The sequence below is a fragment of the Benincasa hispida genome, chromosome 9 (genome assembly GCF_009727055.1).
Source record: "Benincasa hispida cultivar B227 chromosome 9, ASM972705v1, whole genome shotgun sequence".
Taxonomy (NCBI): domain Eukaryota; kingdom Viridiplantae; phylum Streptophyta; class Magnoliopsida; order Cucurbitales; family Cucurbitaceae; genus Benincasa; species Benincasa hispida.
The window spans coordinates 11146625-11158894 of NC_052357.1; the positions used below are offsets into that span (position 1 = coordinate 11146625).

Consider the following 12270-nt stretch of genomic DNA (forward strand, 5'->3'; position numbering starts at 1 on the left):
CAGAGTTGTCATCGGATGTGGTTATCGGAGCCCAGAGTTAGTACTTGAAGTGCGATAGTAGTTGATAGGTAGGACCATTGGAAACATGGGAAAGAAGGGAAAGTTGGGGTGAGTTGGTAAAATATACCAACCTAACTCTACCAACATTTAAAGTTTGTGGGTTAAACAATGAATTAGTATATTATACCAACTAACTCAACTTTAGTGAGCCACACACCCCTAAATTTTCTCGGGCTAAAAAGTGATATTTTCCTAATATATTAAAAGAAACTTTTAGCGGGAATGAAAGGCTTATCCAAATCCAAGCCTTTCTTCCACACATTCCGAAGATCAAATTGCCTAAACGTTATGGAATTTCAATCCAAATCCCCCGAAAAGCTACCTCCCAACACCCATCCATGGCTACTTCTTCTCTACCCACCAAATCCCTTCCGCCATTTTCCCCCACTTCAAGCTTTTCACCTTCTTCTCCTTCAACCCACTTCACTAAACCGCTTTTTCTAGCCCCACCAGACATTTCTCTCTCCACTTCTTCCTCATCCTCCTCAAAACTTCTAATCCCCAGTTCCAAGAAGAATCAATGGCTCGACCCTTTCGACGACGGGGATGATCCGGAGATGGAATACGGCTCTCTCTTCGCTGATGGGAAGCAGGAAGAGGACCCTAGGCCGCCGGACAATCCCAACAATCCATATGGGTTCTTGAAATTTCCTCAGGGTTATATGGTGGAAATCGCTTCTCTGGGCCTCAAGCTCCGGGGAGATGTGCGGCGGTGCTGCTGTGTGATGTCCGGCGGCGTCTATGAGAACCTTCTGTTCTTTCCGGCGATTCAATTGCTTAAGGATCGGTACCCTGGTGTTCAAATTGATGTGGTGGCTTCGGCGAGGGGCAAACAGACTTATGAATTGAATAAGAATGTGCGATGGTCTAATGTATATGATCCGGATGATTATTTTCCTGAACCAGCGGAGTATACTGACATGGTTGGATTGCTCAAGGTTGGTTCATTCTCTCCAATAATTGACCTTGAATTTGGATAGAACAATATTGCTAGCGATTCTACACGGTTAGATGTAAGAAAGATTTTAATATTGGGATCTTATAGAAACTTCTTTCAAGAAATGGGCTAGAGTGGGTCGTTTCTCGATAAGAATAGCTTAGATCACGATACTTCTACTTGGATATGGAAATTTCATGATGATCATAATTTTGATAGCCATACTAGTGATTTGGACGAGATCTCTCGAAAAGTATTTATTGCCCATCTTGGCCAAGTCTTCAACAACTTTCTTTGACTGAGTGGGATGCAGTTACACCTTCTTCGTTTTTCTAACTATGAAGCATGACTAGGTGATCCTACTGACATTGGCCCTAGGGTCCAAGTGGTTTGGCGAATAGTGGGTTGAGAAATATTGAATGGTGATGTAGGCCAGGGTTTTCGAGATTGAAAAATGGTTGTGATAGAAATTGCATTAGGGTGTTAATAGGATGTTAAGGGTATGCTAGTAAGTAGTTAGAGAGGTTGTTATGCTATTGATTATAAATTGTGAGTGGGAGAAAAGGAGAAGCTAGACAATATTTTGGTGAATGAATTAGGACTTGAGAGTGATCTCAAGAGGGAAGGGTCCAAGTACCTCAAATTACTTGATTATCCTGTAGTTTAGTTACCGTTTATATTTTAATGTATTGGGTTCTATCATGTTGTTAGTGATAAACAAAATTTGAACCTACACCAAAGCGTCATCAGGGCGGTCACATTGAATAATGTTGGGGTTTGTAGGGTTTAAACTTAGTTAAATGAGAATAGGAGAAATTGGAACTGATTTGAGTGGTGTAACAGGTCTCATTGTTGTTGCAGGGTAGGTACTATGACATGGTCTTGTCAACCAAGCTAGCAGGGCTTGGGCATGCTGTATTTTTGTTTATGACTACAGCCAGAGACAGAGTGAGCTACATTTACCCAGATGTGAATGCTGCTGGAGCAGGGCTTTTCTTGTCTGAAACATTTAAGCCAGATAGCTCTAATCTTTCTGAGGGAGGGTTCAACATGTGAGAATATTTTATGTTTTTTGTTATGAATTTGTACAAAGTTTTTCATATTAGCTTTTGAGCTTAGTATTAGTTTGACACAGCATTGGAGTGGGAGTTACTTTATCTGTTCAAGTTCTTAGCAATGCCATTGTCTTTTCTATATTATATTGATAGTCACTCGCTGGGATGTCAGGCTTATTTTCTAAACCACAAGGAAGATGTGAAGAATGTATGTGGAATATGTTATATATTCTATAACTTATCAATATAAGCTTTTAGGTTTAGTATAATACCGTAACTTATCAATTTAAGCTTCTAGGTTTAGTAGTGTTTACTGTTTTAAATTCAGAAGAATTCAGTCATTTGTCTCTTAGTTAACTCAAAATGTACGATCCTATATGATATGTGGGGAGCAGCGTTTGCCTCTAAATGAGTGAAGTATGGTTTTTATCCGAGGACAATAAGTAGTTTCTATGTGAAAACTGATGAACGAAAGAGAAATAGCTAGCTCAAACTTCTACCTTTCTGATGCCTTGAAAGCTCATTTTCATGATTTAGGTATCATCAAATGGTTGATTGGTTAGGGAGGCCATTCCGCAGCGTTCCCAGGCATCCTGTTCCTCCACTTAAAGTTTCAATTTCAAGAAAATTGAAGGAGGTTGTGGCGGAAAAATATAAGAAAGCAGGTGCTGAGAAAGGAAAATATATTGTGATTCATGGAATAGAATCAGATTCAAAAGCCTCAATGCAGTCCAAAGGTGATACTGATAGCTTGCTACCCATTCAAGCCTGGGCAGAAATAGCCAATGCTGTTAGGTAGGTATTAATATCTTGCTTCATCAGTAAATAGAGGATGAATTATAGGCTTATATAAATGGACTGAAGGAAATAAAAAGTAACATGATGCTGCTTTTTCTCTCACTATTTTCTGATGATAATGTTTAATGAATGTAAATGGCAGGGGATTCAAGCCAGTTTTTGTCATTCCACATGAAAAGGAAAGGGAAAATGTTGAGGAGGAGGTCGGAGATGATGCAAGTATCGTATTTATCACGACCCCAGGACAGGTATCCATAATGACCCATCCTTCTCTTTTAGTGTGAAGCGTAAACTGTAAAAGGATGAATACAAAAAACACAATGTTTTAACTAAGAAAGGAAGGAAGAATGATAGGGAGTTTATGGTTAAAAAAAAATAGTCGAGAAAAGTGAATTATCTAAACACATCATTTTCATCTGGAATCTGCAGCTAGCTGCTCTCATTAACGACTCGGCCGGTGTAATAGCTACCAACACAGCTGCTGTCCAACTCGCCATTGCTCGAGAAAAACCAAGGTATTGATCTGTTTCTCCTTCACAGGAACTCAATAGTTTGCTTACTGATCTTAAAATCTTCCATCTGCTAGTAGTATGGAAAGAACTGTGCTTGACATCTCTCTATGGTACCAATGTGTTTGCAGCATTGCCTTGTTTTGCTCTGAAGAGAAAGCAAAATTATTTGTTCCCGATGCCGAAGCAAAGAGATGTATCACAGTTTCATCAGCAACAGGACGACTAACCGACATCGATCTGGGAACAGTTAAAAAGGCCATACAGAGTTTTGAAGTGCCTCTAGCTCTTGCTTTTCAATGACATTATAGATATTTCTTACCCTATTTCTGCTTATCATCTTGATATTCTTTCATTTTGTTTCACCTTTGTTACCATCAGTTGTAAATCAAAGCATTGGCAATGAAGAAGAGTAATTGTATATTTTCTGTCTGGTGTAGTTTTTTCACAGCTGTTTTCCTTTTTCTTCATGAGTGGCTTGTTTTGGTAAACATCTAATATCGTTTTCCCCCCTCCAAAACTAGCAGCTAAATAGTTCCACACACACATTGTTTTCTTAAAAGTAGCATAGATCAAAGAAAGGGTTAAAATGATTATTTTTCTAAAAGAGTTTGTAAACTAACATAGACGTTTTAAAAGTCTAAGGATGGAAATAAAACAAACATTAAATAACAAACATTTTGAAAGTTCGAAGATCAAAATAAAACAAACTCGAAAGTTTAAGAACTAAGATGGGTCTTAATTTTTTTCTTCCACTCTTTTATTACTTGATAAAGGTTGGGCTTTTTTTATGAGTTATTTTTAGTAGAATCCTAATTGAGCTTAAGTTTCAAAATTAAAATAAGGTAAGAAAAAGGCCATTTGCATTTTACTTTACATTTACTTTTAATCTAAATCCGTATAATTTTTAAAACTTTTATATTAACTTTTACAACAACAACAATAGATACCAATCCAATATTTTAGTAACAAAAAATGTATTATTACCAAGGTAATTATTTTAAATAGTAAAATTTTTGAAAATATTTTCAAGTTTAACAAAATGTCACTGTCACTGCGATACTGATAGATGTCAATCACAGTCTATCACGGATAGATAGTGATTTTGCTATATTTATAAATAAGTTGGTTCATTTTTCTTTATTTGAAAACAACCCTTATACTTATACCTTAATATTAATAATGGTGTAGCCAACAAGGGCTTAGCTCAATTGGCATTTGTATGTACTGAGGACCAAGAGGTTCGTTCGTAGATCAAATCCCTCTACCTCCAATTTCATTCAAAATGTAAAACAAAAAATAAAAAATTTCAACATAAAATAGACATAGGACCAAGAGATCCATAGTTCAAATCCCTTCACCTCAATTTGTACTAAAAAAAATAATACTAATAATGTGTAAGAAAAAGAATAAAGGTGCCAATTTTATTTGGAAGAGAGTCCAAATGAAAAAACAAAAAAAAATCAACATAAAATAGAGTTTGGTTTTTTATTTTTTAATTTTAGATGGAAATTCGTGAAAACCCACCTCAAAAGGACGAAGGAAATAAGTCATCAATAATTACTTCCAAAATCCAACCCGAAGAATCAGAAGACCAACTATGTCTTACGTCCAACATCTTCGAATGAGAATAAAAAAAAGAAAAAAATAGTGAACCTAACAACATACCAGGTTACGAAGTGAGCAGTCTTGTTACATGTGAGAATAATACAAGAAAAAGATGGGACTAGGGGTGAGCATGATATAGACCGAAAAATTGAGCCGACCGATCGAACCAAAATCGGTCGATTAGAGAAGGAGAGAAGTCGGTCGGTGTCGATTTGAGAAAATGTCAAATTAAAAATTTTCAAAAAACAAAGAACAAAACCGACCAAACCGACTGACTTTTACTCCTCGACGGTCGAGGTCGGTTCAAATATTTACTAAACTGACCATAATTGGTTCGGTGGCGGCTTGGTCAAAAATCCGACTCCGATCGACCGATGCTCGCTCCTAGATGGGAACTAACCAACTCGTCAATGCCAAAATTTCCTCATTTGCATTCTTTACATTAAAATCAATCGAGAGATTATTTATTAAATTCACTACCTTTCTAGCATCAGATTCTATACGATAGAGAGAGGGAAAGGGAAATCAGAAAAAGATAGATAAGCTAGTCCATCGATAATTGCTTGAGTTTCGAGCAGCTTGATGGACCATTCATGGAAAATCTTCCTAAAACTCGCCCCTTTTAGAGATCTGGAAGAGTCATGCACCAATAAACCAATGAAAATATTGGAAGATACCAATTCGCAGTGAAAGAAACCATAATCCATAAGCACTCTAATTCATTGATTTTGGCAGAAAAGAAAACATGTTTTAATAGAAATAAATGAGTTTCATGACATACTTTTGAAGAACTTCCTCTAAGCTTTGAACCAACTGCAAATCTCCACAGAATCTTGTTGTAGACCACCCCAAGATCTTCCCTACTATCCTCTTGGTGCTCAAGATTGAGTAGTGGGAATCAAATTAAGCTGGAATTAAGGAAATTTGGAGAAGATCACAGCAGCAACCCAACAGAAGAATAACCTTCTTTTCTCACGAATTATTTACAAAAATTTGTTTGATTGCATTCCCTTTAAAACACTACAATCTCTTCAATATATTGCAGACATTCATGCAAAGAAATTTTCTGCATGAGATGCAGCTCATGCTTGGAGTTAGTGAAGAGTTAAAGTGGGTTGTTGGTGAGCTAGTTCATGAAGACAATGGAAGATCAATTTTCCAACTTTTGTGTTTTTCTTTTCTTTTTCAATTTTATCAAAATGGATTTCATAAATCAATTTTATTTAATAAAACTGAAAATATTATTAATTTTACAAAATTAATTTCATAAATTATTTTATATTATTAATTTTACAAAATTAATTTCATAAATTATTTTTCTTAATAAAATTAATAAATAATTTTTTAAACAATTTAAATAATTCTAATTAATTTAATATCAAATATTATATTAATCTTACACAATTCCATCTTCAAATATTTAAATCATATTTAAATATTATTTCTCCAATTTCATTTAATTCTAATTTGAACACTTCAAATTGACTTATCATGCTATTCTAAAATTAATCCATTCACGAGCTAGTGGATCTACAGATGGAATTAACTGAACTCCATCGTGGACCTACAGATCATGGGCTCCAACGATCTGAAATTAATTGGTTGAACTCATTAGACCGATTTAATACTGATTCGTTAACTAATGGGTGATTCCACTAAAACCCATAGCTGAATTCCCCTCACTGTAGATATATTATGTCCACTCGATATAGCCATGATTAGTAAGTTAACCCTTCATAGGTTGCTCATAATAACGGTTGGGTCGAATATCTGTTTTACTCCTGAAATTACCTTTTGTTCCTTAAGTTCTACTGATCCCCTAATGAACAATTGATTTGTGATCCAATCAACAAATCAAATCCCTCTCAAGCCAATGAAAGGGTGAGGCCTCTTGTTTAAGACCGAGAATCAGTACTTAGAGGGAACAACCTCTCTACTGATTCTAATCGGGTAGGAGTGAATTCCCTCTTGCACCCTATATTCCTAGCTATTCATTCGGTCTTATCCCCAAAATGGTAAGCTTATTGAGCAGAGGCAGTTGGTCTACTCTCACCATTTGCAGATCAAAGGATAATCTCGAACAAACAAAAGTTCAAAGTTAGCTCAGGATTAAGATTAAGTTACCTAGGTCATCGCTTTGAAATAGTCAGTCTTAAACAGTAAACAACGTTATAAAGTAAGAGTGACTGGTTTCGTGGCTCAATCTTGCACAAAACTCATTTACACAGGACACCCCCACTCCTCATGTCCTAACATGAACGAATTAGGATCCGTTTGTAGCACTTTACAACTCTTTATAACAACTACAGAGTAGGTCGCATCCAATAGTGTTACCAAAATAAGGTACCCAACCTTATTCATATACTATAGATTATTTTTGACTATTTACTCGAACCTGATCCACTTATATGTCTCCAAATAAAGTTCAAGTATTCATATAATAGTCAAAGGACTTAGGTTTATTGGATTTCTAAAAAAACAATATATTTAATAACAACTTTATTGAATTCTCAGAATAAGTTCTTTTGTTTACAAACCATGAGTTTTAGGACATAAAACCCAACAAACTCCCACTTAGACTAAAACTCCAATGGTAACTTATATATCCGATATATAAGACTGAGTTTCTGAGTTTTATAGAGAAATACAATAAACTAGGGCATCCCATACTCATGATTTTACCATTCAGTATCCCATACCCGATATTTCTCCCACCTGCCCTAGGTTATTAACCTCTGGTATTTCTAGTCTTACTAGATGATTCTTAAACACTTTAGCTGAGAGAATCATTGTAAACACATTAGTGTACAAATAGCTTTTAATTAAACTATATGAGGAATGCACCTAATTCTCAACAATGGCCAGGAAGCACACTTTCCTCCCACGACATTGAAGTACTCTCAACTCTTTGATGCGTCTGACACGCCTTAACAACTCTTGTTAATAGTCAGATATAGAAATCTTAAATTTATTATACTTCAATCTTAGCCGTTTAAATATCTGAATATTTGCAAATGATTTTTAAAAATTTGATTCTTAACAAAAGTTGCTATGAGATAGAACAAACATATTTTCTGAAAATAAACATTTCATTCAAAACAAAAATATGTACAATATGTTCATTACAAAACTTCAAAAAGCAGGTAATAACATCCTCATCAAGAACATCTCCTACTGGTCTAGCTGAGTAAGCGGTCTTCAGGTACTAAGTTGCTTGCTTAGCTTTCTTTGCTTTCTTCTCTGTAAGATATTTAGGGCAATTTCTCTTCCAGTGCCCTTGTTCGTTGCAGTGGAAACATTTTCCTTTCTCTGTAGTGGTTTTCTTGCTCTTCTTGCTAGTAGGCTTCTTTTTCCTTTTCCCTTTGTATTTCTTCGCTGGAATACTCTTAGTCTGCGAAGATGAGGCAACTTCAGGCTTGGAGGACATTCCTCTCTTCTCAGCAGAAGCAACATGTACTTCTGGTTCCAGACTCTTAGTTCTCAACATGGTCTGAAAAGCCTGTAGCTCATTCAATAGAGTTGTCAAGTTATATTCGATTTTATTCATCAAGGCATTGGTACAAAATTGCAGAAAACTCTTCGGAAGAGATTCTAGAATAAAGCCAACTTGGCTTCTCTCATCCATCATAGCATCGTTCACTTTAACCACATTAAAGTGGACCATCATGTCCAGGATATGTTCACGAACATTGGTCCACTCTTTCAGGCGACTATAGTAAACGTATTTGATAGCATCATGCCTCAAGGTGAAGGACGGTTGTCCAAACATCCCTCTCAAAGATTCCATAATCTCTTTGGCAGTACTCATATCCTCGTGTTTTTTCGCCAAAACGTCAAACAGGCTGGCAAGAATATAAGCACAGGCTTTATCATTTGCCCTGATCCATCTATTAAACGCTTCCCGAACAGTTCGGTTGGAACTTAAGCTAGAAATGGGAGGACATTCCTCCGTTAAGACAAATCTCAAATCGTTCTCTATCGTGAGTATTATGTTCAAATTCGATTTCCAGGTTACATAGTTGTCCCAAATCAGCTTGTCTGAAGCCAACAATTATATAATTGAACTCGTCATTCTGAAATTATAAACAAATTTTATAAGTGAATTGCTTTTAAATCCAATCATATTTTAGCAAAGTGATAATGTACCCATGATCATTATTTTTGCAATGATACTTAAGTGATTTAAAACAAATACTATCGTAGGGCAGTCAAGAATTCCTTCACAAAAGCAAGACAATTCTTGACCAAATACTATCTCTAGAATAACTCATATGCCGATAGTCATTTAGTTATCGTTTTCGATTAAGATCATTACTAACACTTAATAAATCTTGTAAGTGTAAACTCGCCATTTTCAAATCTTACAGAATGGTATGAGTATGCCTCCGAAATAGAAGACAATACCCAAGATGGAATTATAAGACCCTATTCATTTTACTAAAACCTGGGTTGTTCCAAATCCTATGTTACAACCCTCCGTAGAGATTGCCGCGATTAATGACTAGCTAATGCCGCATAAAAACGACAGCAACGCAACATAAGAATCTCATGGTTCAAACTAATGGAGGAGACCGTAGGACAATTTTGACACATTTCTTTCATCCACTTACTATGAACGAATTCCCTCATTCACCTTGTTATTGACCCATGCAAACACTTTCCATATGGAGCAGTCGAGGTAAAATCGACAAAAAGTTGAGCATGGATCTCACGGTGTGAACTCTTGAGGACGTGAGAGCTAATAACTTTTATTCTCCCACTGAAGTGTTCTAAATATTTGGGTAAATTTATACTTAGCTTTTTTTTTTTGCTAATAAAAACAACCCTAAGTCTAGGTGGTTTTTCCAAGTACAATACATATAAATGGATTTTAAACCTACGATGTCTAGGTGATAAACCAATTTTATTACCTCACACCGCTCACGAATGCTCATAAAACTGGTTACCACGCTCAATTATTCGGTCATAGTCCCCAGGTAGGAGATTTCGTAGACCATCAACTTAAATACCCCCAGCCTTCAACATGATTATATACCAGTTAAGTTTGTAACCCTAGTTTTACAAGTTTTAACGACCTATTTTAACTATTAAAACAAGCGGTTAACCTAAATGAGCATGTAGGTGTTCTTTGTTATGGATTTTAAACATCTAATCCAATTTTATAACAGCTTACAAAATTTTAGACATGCTAAACATCCACGAAAAATAATAAAGGCATTCATTATCTAATATAGCTATTATATTAAATAAAAGAAACTCTAACATGCATACTATATATATAACATTTTATAACATACTTTCAATGCATGTAGCATGCTTCCTATGGTGGGATTTTAAATCTACATGGCATATTATATGCACATACAAGATTTATTTAATTATAACATACATCACATGCATAAATAATTAAACCCTAAATGATATGGTTTTAGTTTTGGCAAAAACAAGCAAACAAAACCTAATTATTACAAAGCAGCTTATGAACTGCTCCTGGACCGCTCGAACCACTCTAAAACGAACTCAAATAGTTTGAACCGGACCCGAACCGTCTGAACCAAACCAGCCAAAAACCATTCGATGCTGAATCGGACCGGACCACAAGAGAACTGGTCGAACCGACAGCTCTCGCTCATGTTCAACATCTCACTAAGTCTCGTCGTTTAGTAAGGACAACCATCGTCTTGCATTTTTCCTGATCGTTTAGTATTTTCTTGATCATTTAGCAAAGCTATACGATTGTGTAGTATTTTCCTTCTATCGCATAGTGTCATCGTCTAGTGCCAAAGGAAGCCACACGATCGCTTAGTGTCTAACACCATCCCGCAGCTCCATCATTTAGCACAGACAATTTACTACACGTTCGCTTAGCTCCATCATCTAACGCCTGAAGTCGATCGTTTAGTGCGCGTAAAAGATAAGTGATCGTTTAATTCCATCGCATAGCATTCAATGCATCGCCTAGTTGCTGCATATAGATAAGCGGTCGTGTAGTGCTATCACTTAGCATCTCGACGCATCGCTTAGCTGCCGCATAAAGGTAAACGATTGCGTAGTGCTATCGCTTAGCANCTCGACGCATCGCTTAGCTGCCGCATAAAGGTAAACGATTGCGTAGTGCTATCGCTTAGCATCTCAACGCATCGTTTAGCTCCGGATCAAAGGTAAACGGTTGTGGTAAGCGATCGCTCAGCGCTATCGTATAGCTCTTCACCGCACCGCTTAGCTCCCACCCAAAGCTACACGATCATATAATGTCATCGTATAGCAATACAACGCATCGCTTAGCTCCAGCAGGTACACGGCCGTCTAGCGCACAACACCTCAATGATCAACACTCAAAGCTACACAATCATTTAGCTACTGAAGCTCAATGACGATATGAACCGAGGCTGATTTTTTGGAATCTACAACTCGACCTTTTCGTTTTTTTCTTCGATATACAGCTTAATTTCAACTATAATGACTCCAAATAAATTACAAACTCTTGGGAACATATTAAAGCTCATCAAGCAAGAGCCAATTAAAAATTTAAATAAGAAATTAGAGAGAAATTATAGGCCAAAACTGAAAGAACCATATCAGTATAGCAGTTTCATATTTTTCATATAAAACGCCCACCAAACCAAAATTAAACCGAATTGAATGCTTATTGATGCTTTGATACCAGTTGTGGAAGATACCAATGCACAGTGGAAGAAACCAGGATCCATAAGCACTTTAATTCATTAATTTTGGCAGAAAAGAAAACATGCTTCAACAGAAATAAATAGATTTCATGACATACCTTTTGAAGAACTTCCTCTAAGCTTTGAACTAGCTGCAAATCTCCACAAAATCTTGTTGTAGACCACCTCAAAATCTTTTCTACTATCCTCTTGGTACTCAAGATTGAGTAGTGGGACTCAAAATAAGCTGGAATTAAGGGAATTTGGAGAAGCTCACAACAGCAACCAAGCAGAAGAACAACCTTCTTCTCTCACGAATTTTTCACAAAAATTTGTTTGGTTGCATTCCCTTCAAAACACTCCAATCTCTTCAATATATTGCAGGCATACATGCAAAGAAATTTTCTGCATGAGATGTAGCTCATGCTTGAAGTTAATGAAGATTTAAAGTGGGTTGTTGGTGAGCTAGTTCATGAAGACAATGGAAAATCAATTTTCCAACTTTTGTGTTTTTCTTTTCTTTTTCAATTTTATCAAAATGGATTTCATAAATAAAATTTATTTAATAAAACTGAAAAATATTATTAATTTTACAAAAAATTTTCTTTATAAAATTAATAAATAATTATTTAAACAAT

The 12270-nt window shown here is 35.9% G+C and overlaps 1 protein-coding gene across 1 annotated transcript; it reads left to right on the forward strand.

The window, feature by feature from the left end:
* The first annotated feature begins 312 nt into the window (after positions 1-312).
* On the forward strand, positions 313-3787 carry LOC120084799 (photosynthetic NDH subunit of subcomplex B 1, chloroplastic). Its single transcript, XM_039040618.1, has 6 exons — positions 313-998; positions 1859-2049; positions 2590-2847; positions 2993-3098; positions 3280-3365; positions 3491-3787. The coding sequence occupies exons 1-6, from the start codon at positions 399-401 to the stop codon at positions 3660-3662; spliced, it is 1413 nt and encodes a 470-aa protein (XP_038896546.1). The 5' UTR covers positions 313-398; the 3' UTR covers positions 3663-3787.
* The last annotated feature ends 8483 nt before the right edge of the window (positions 3788-12270 follow it).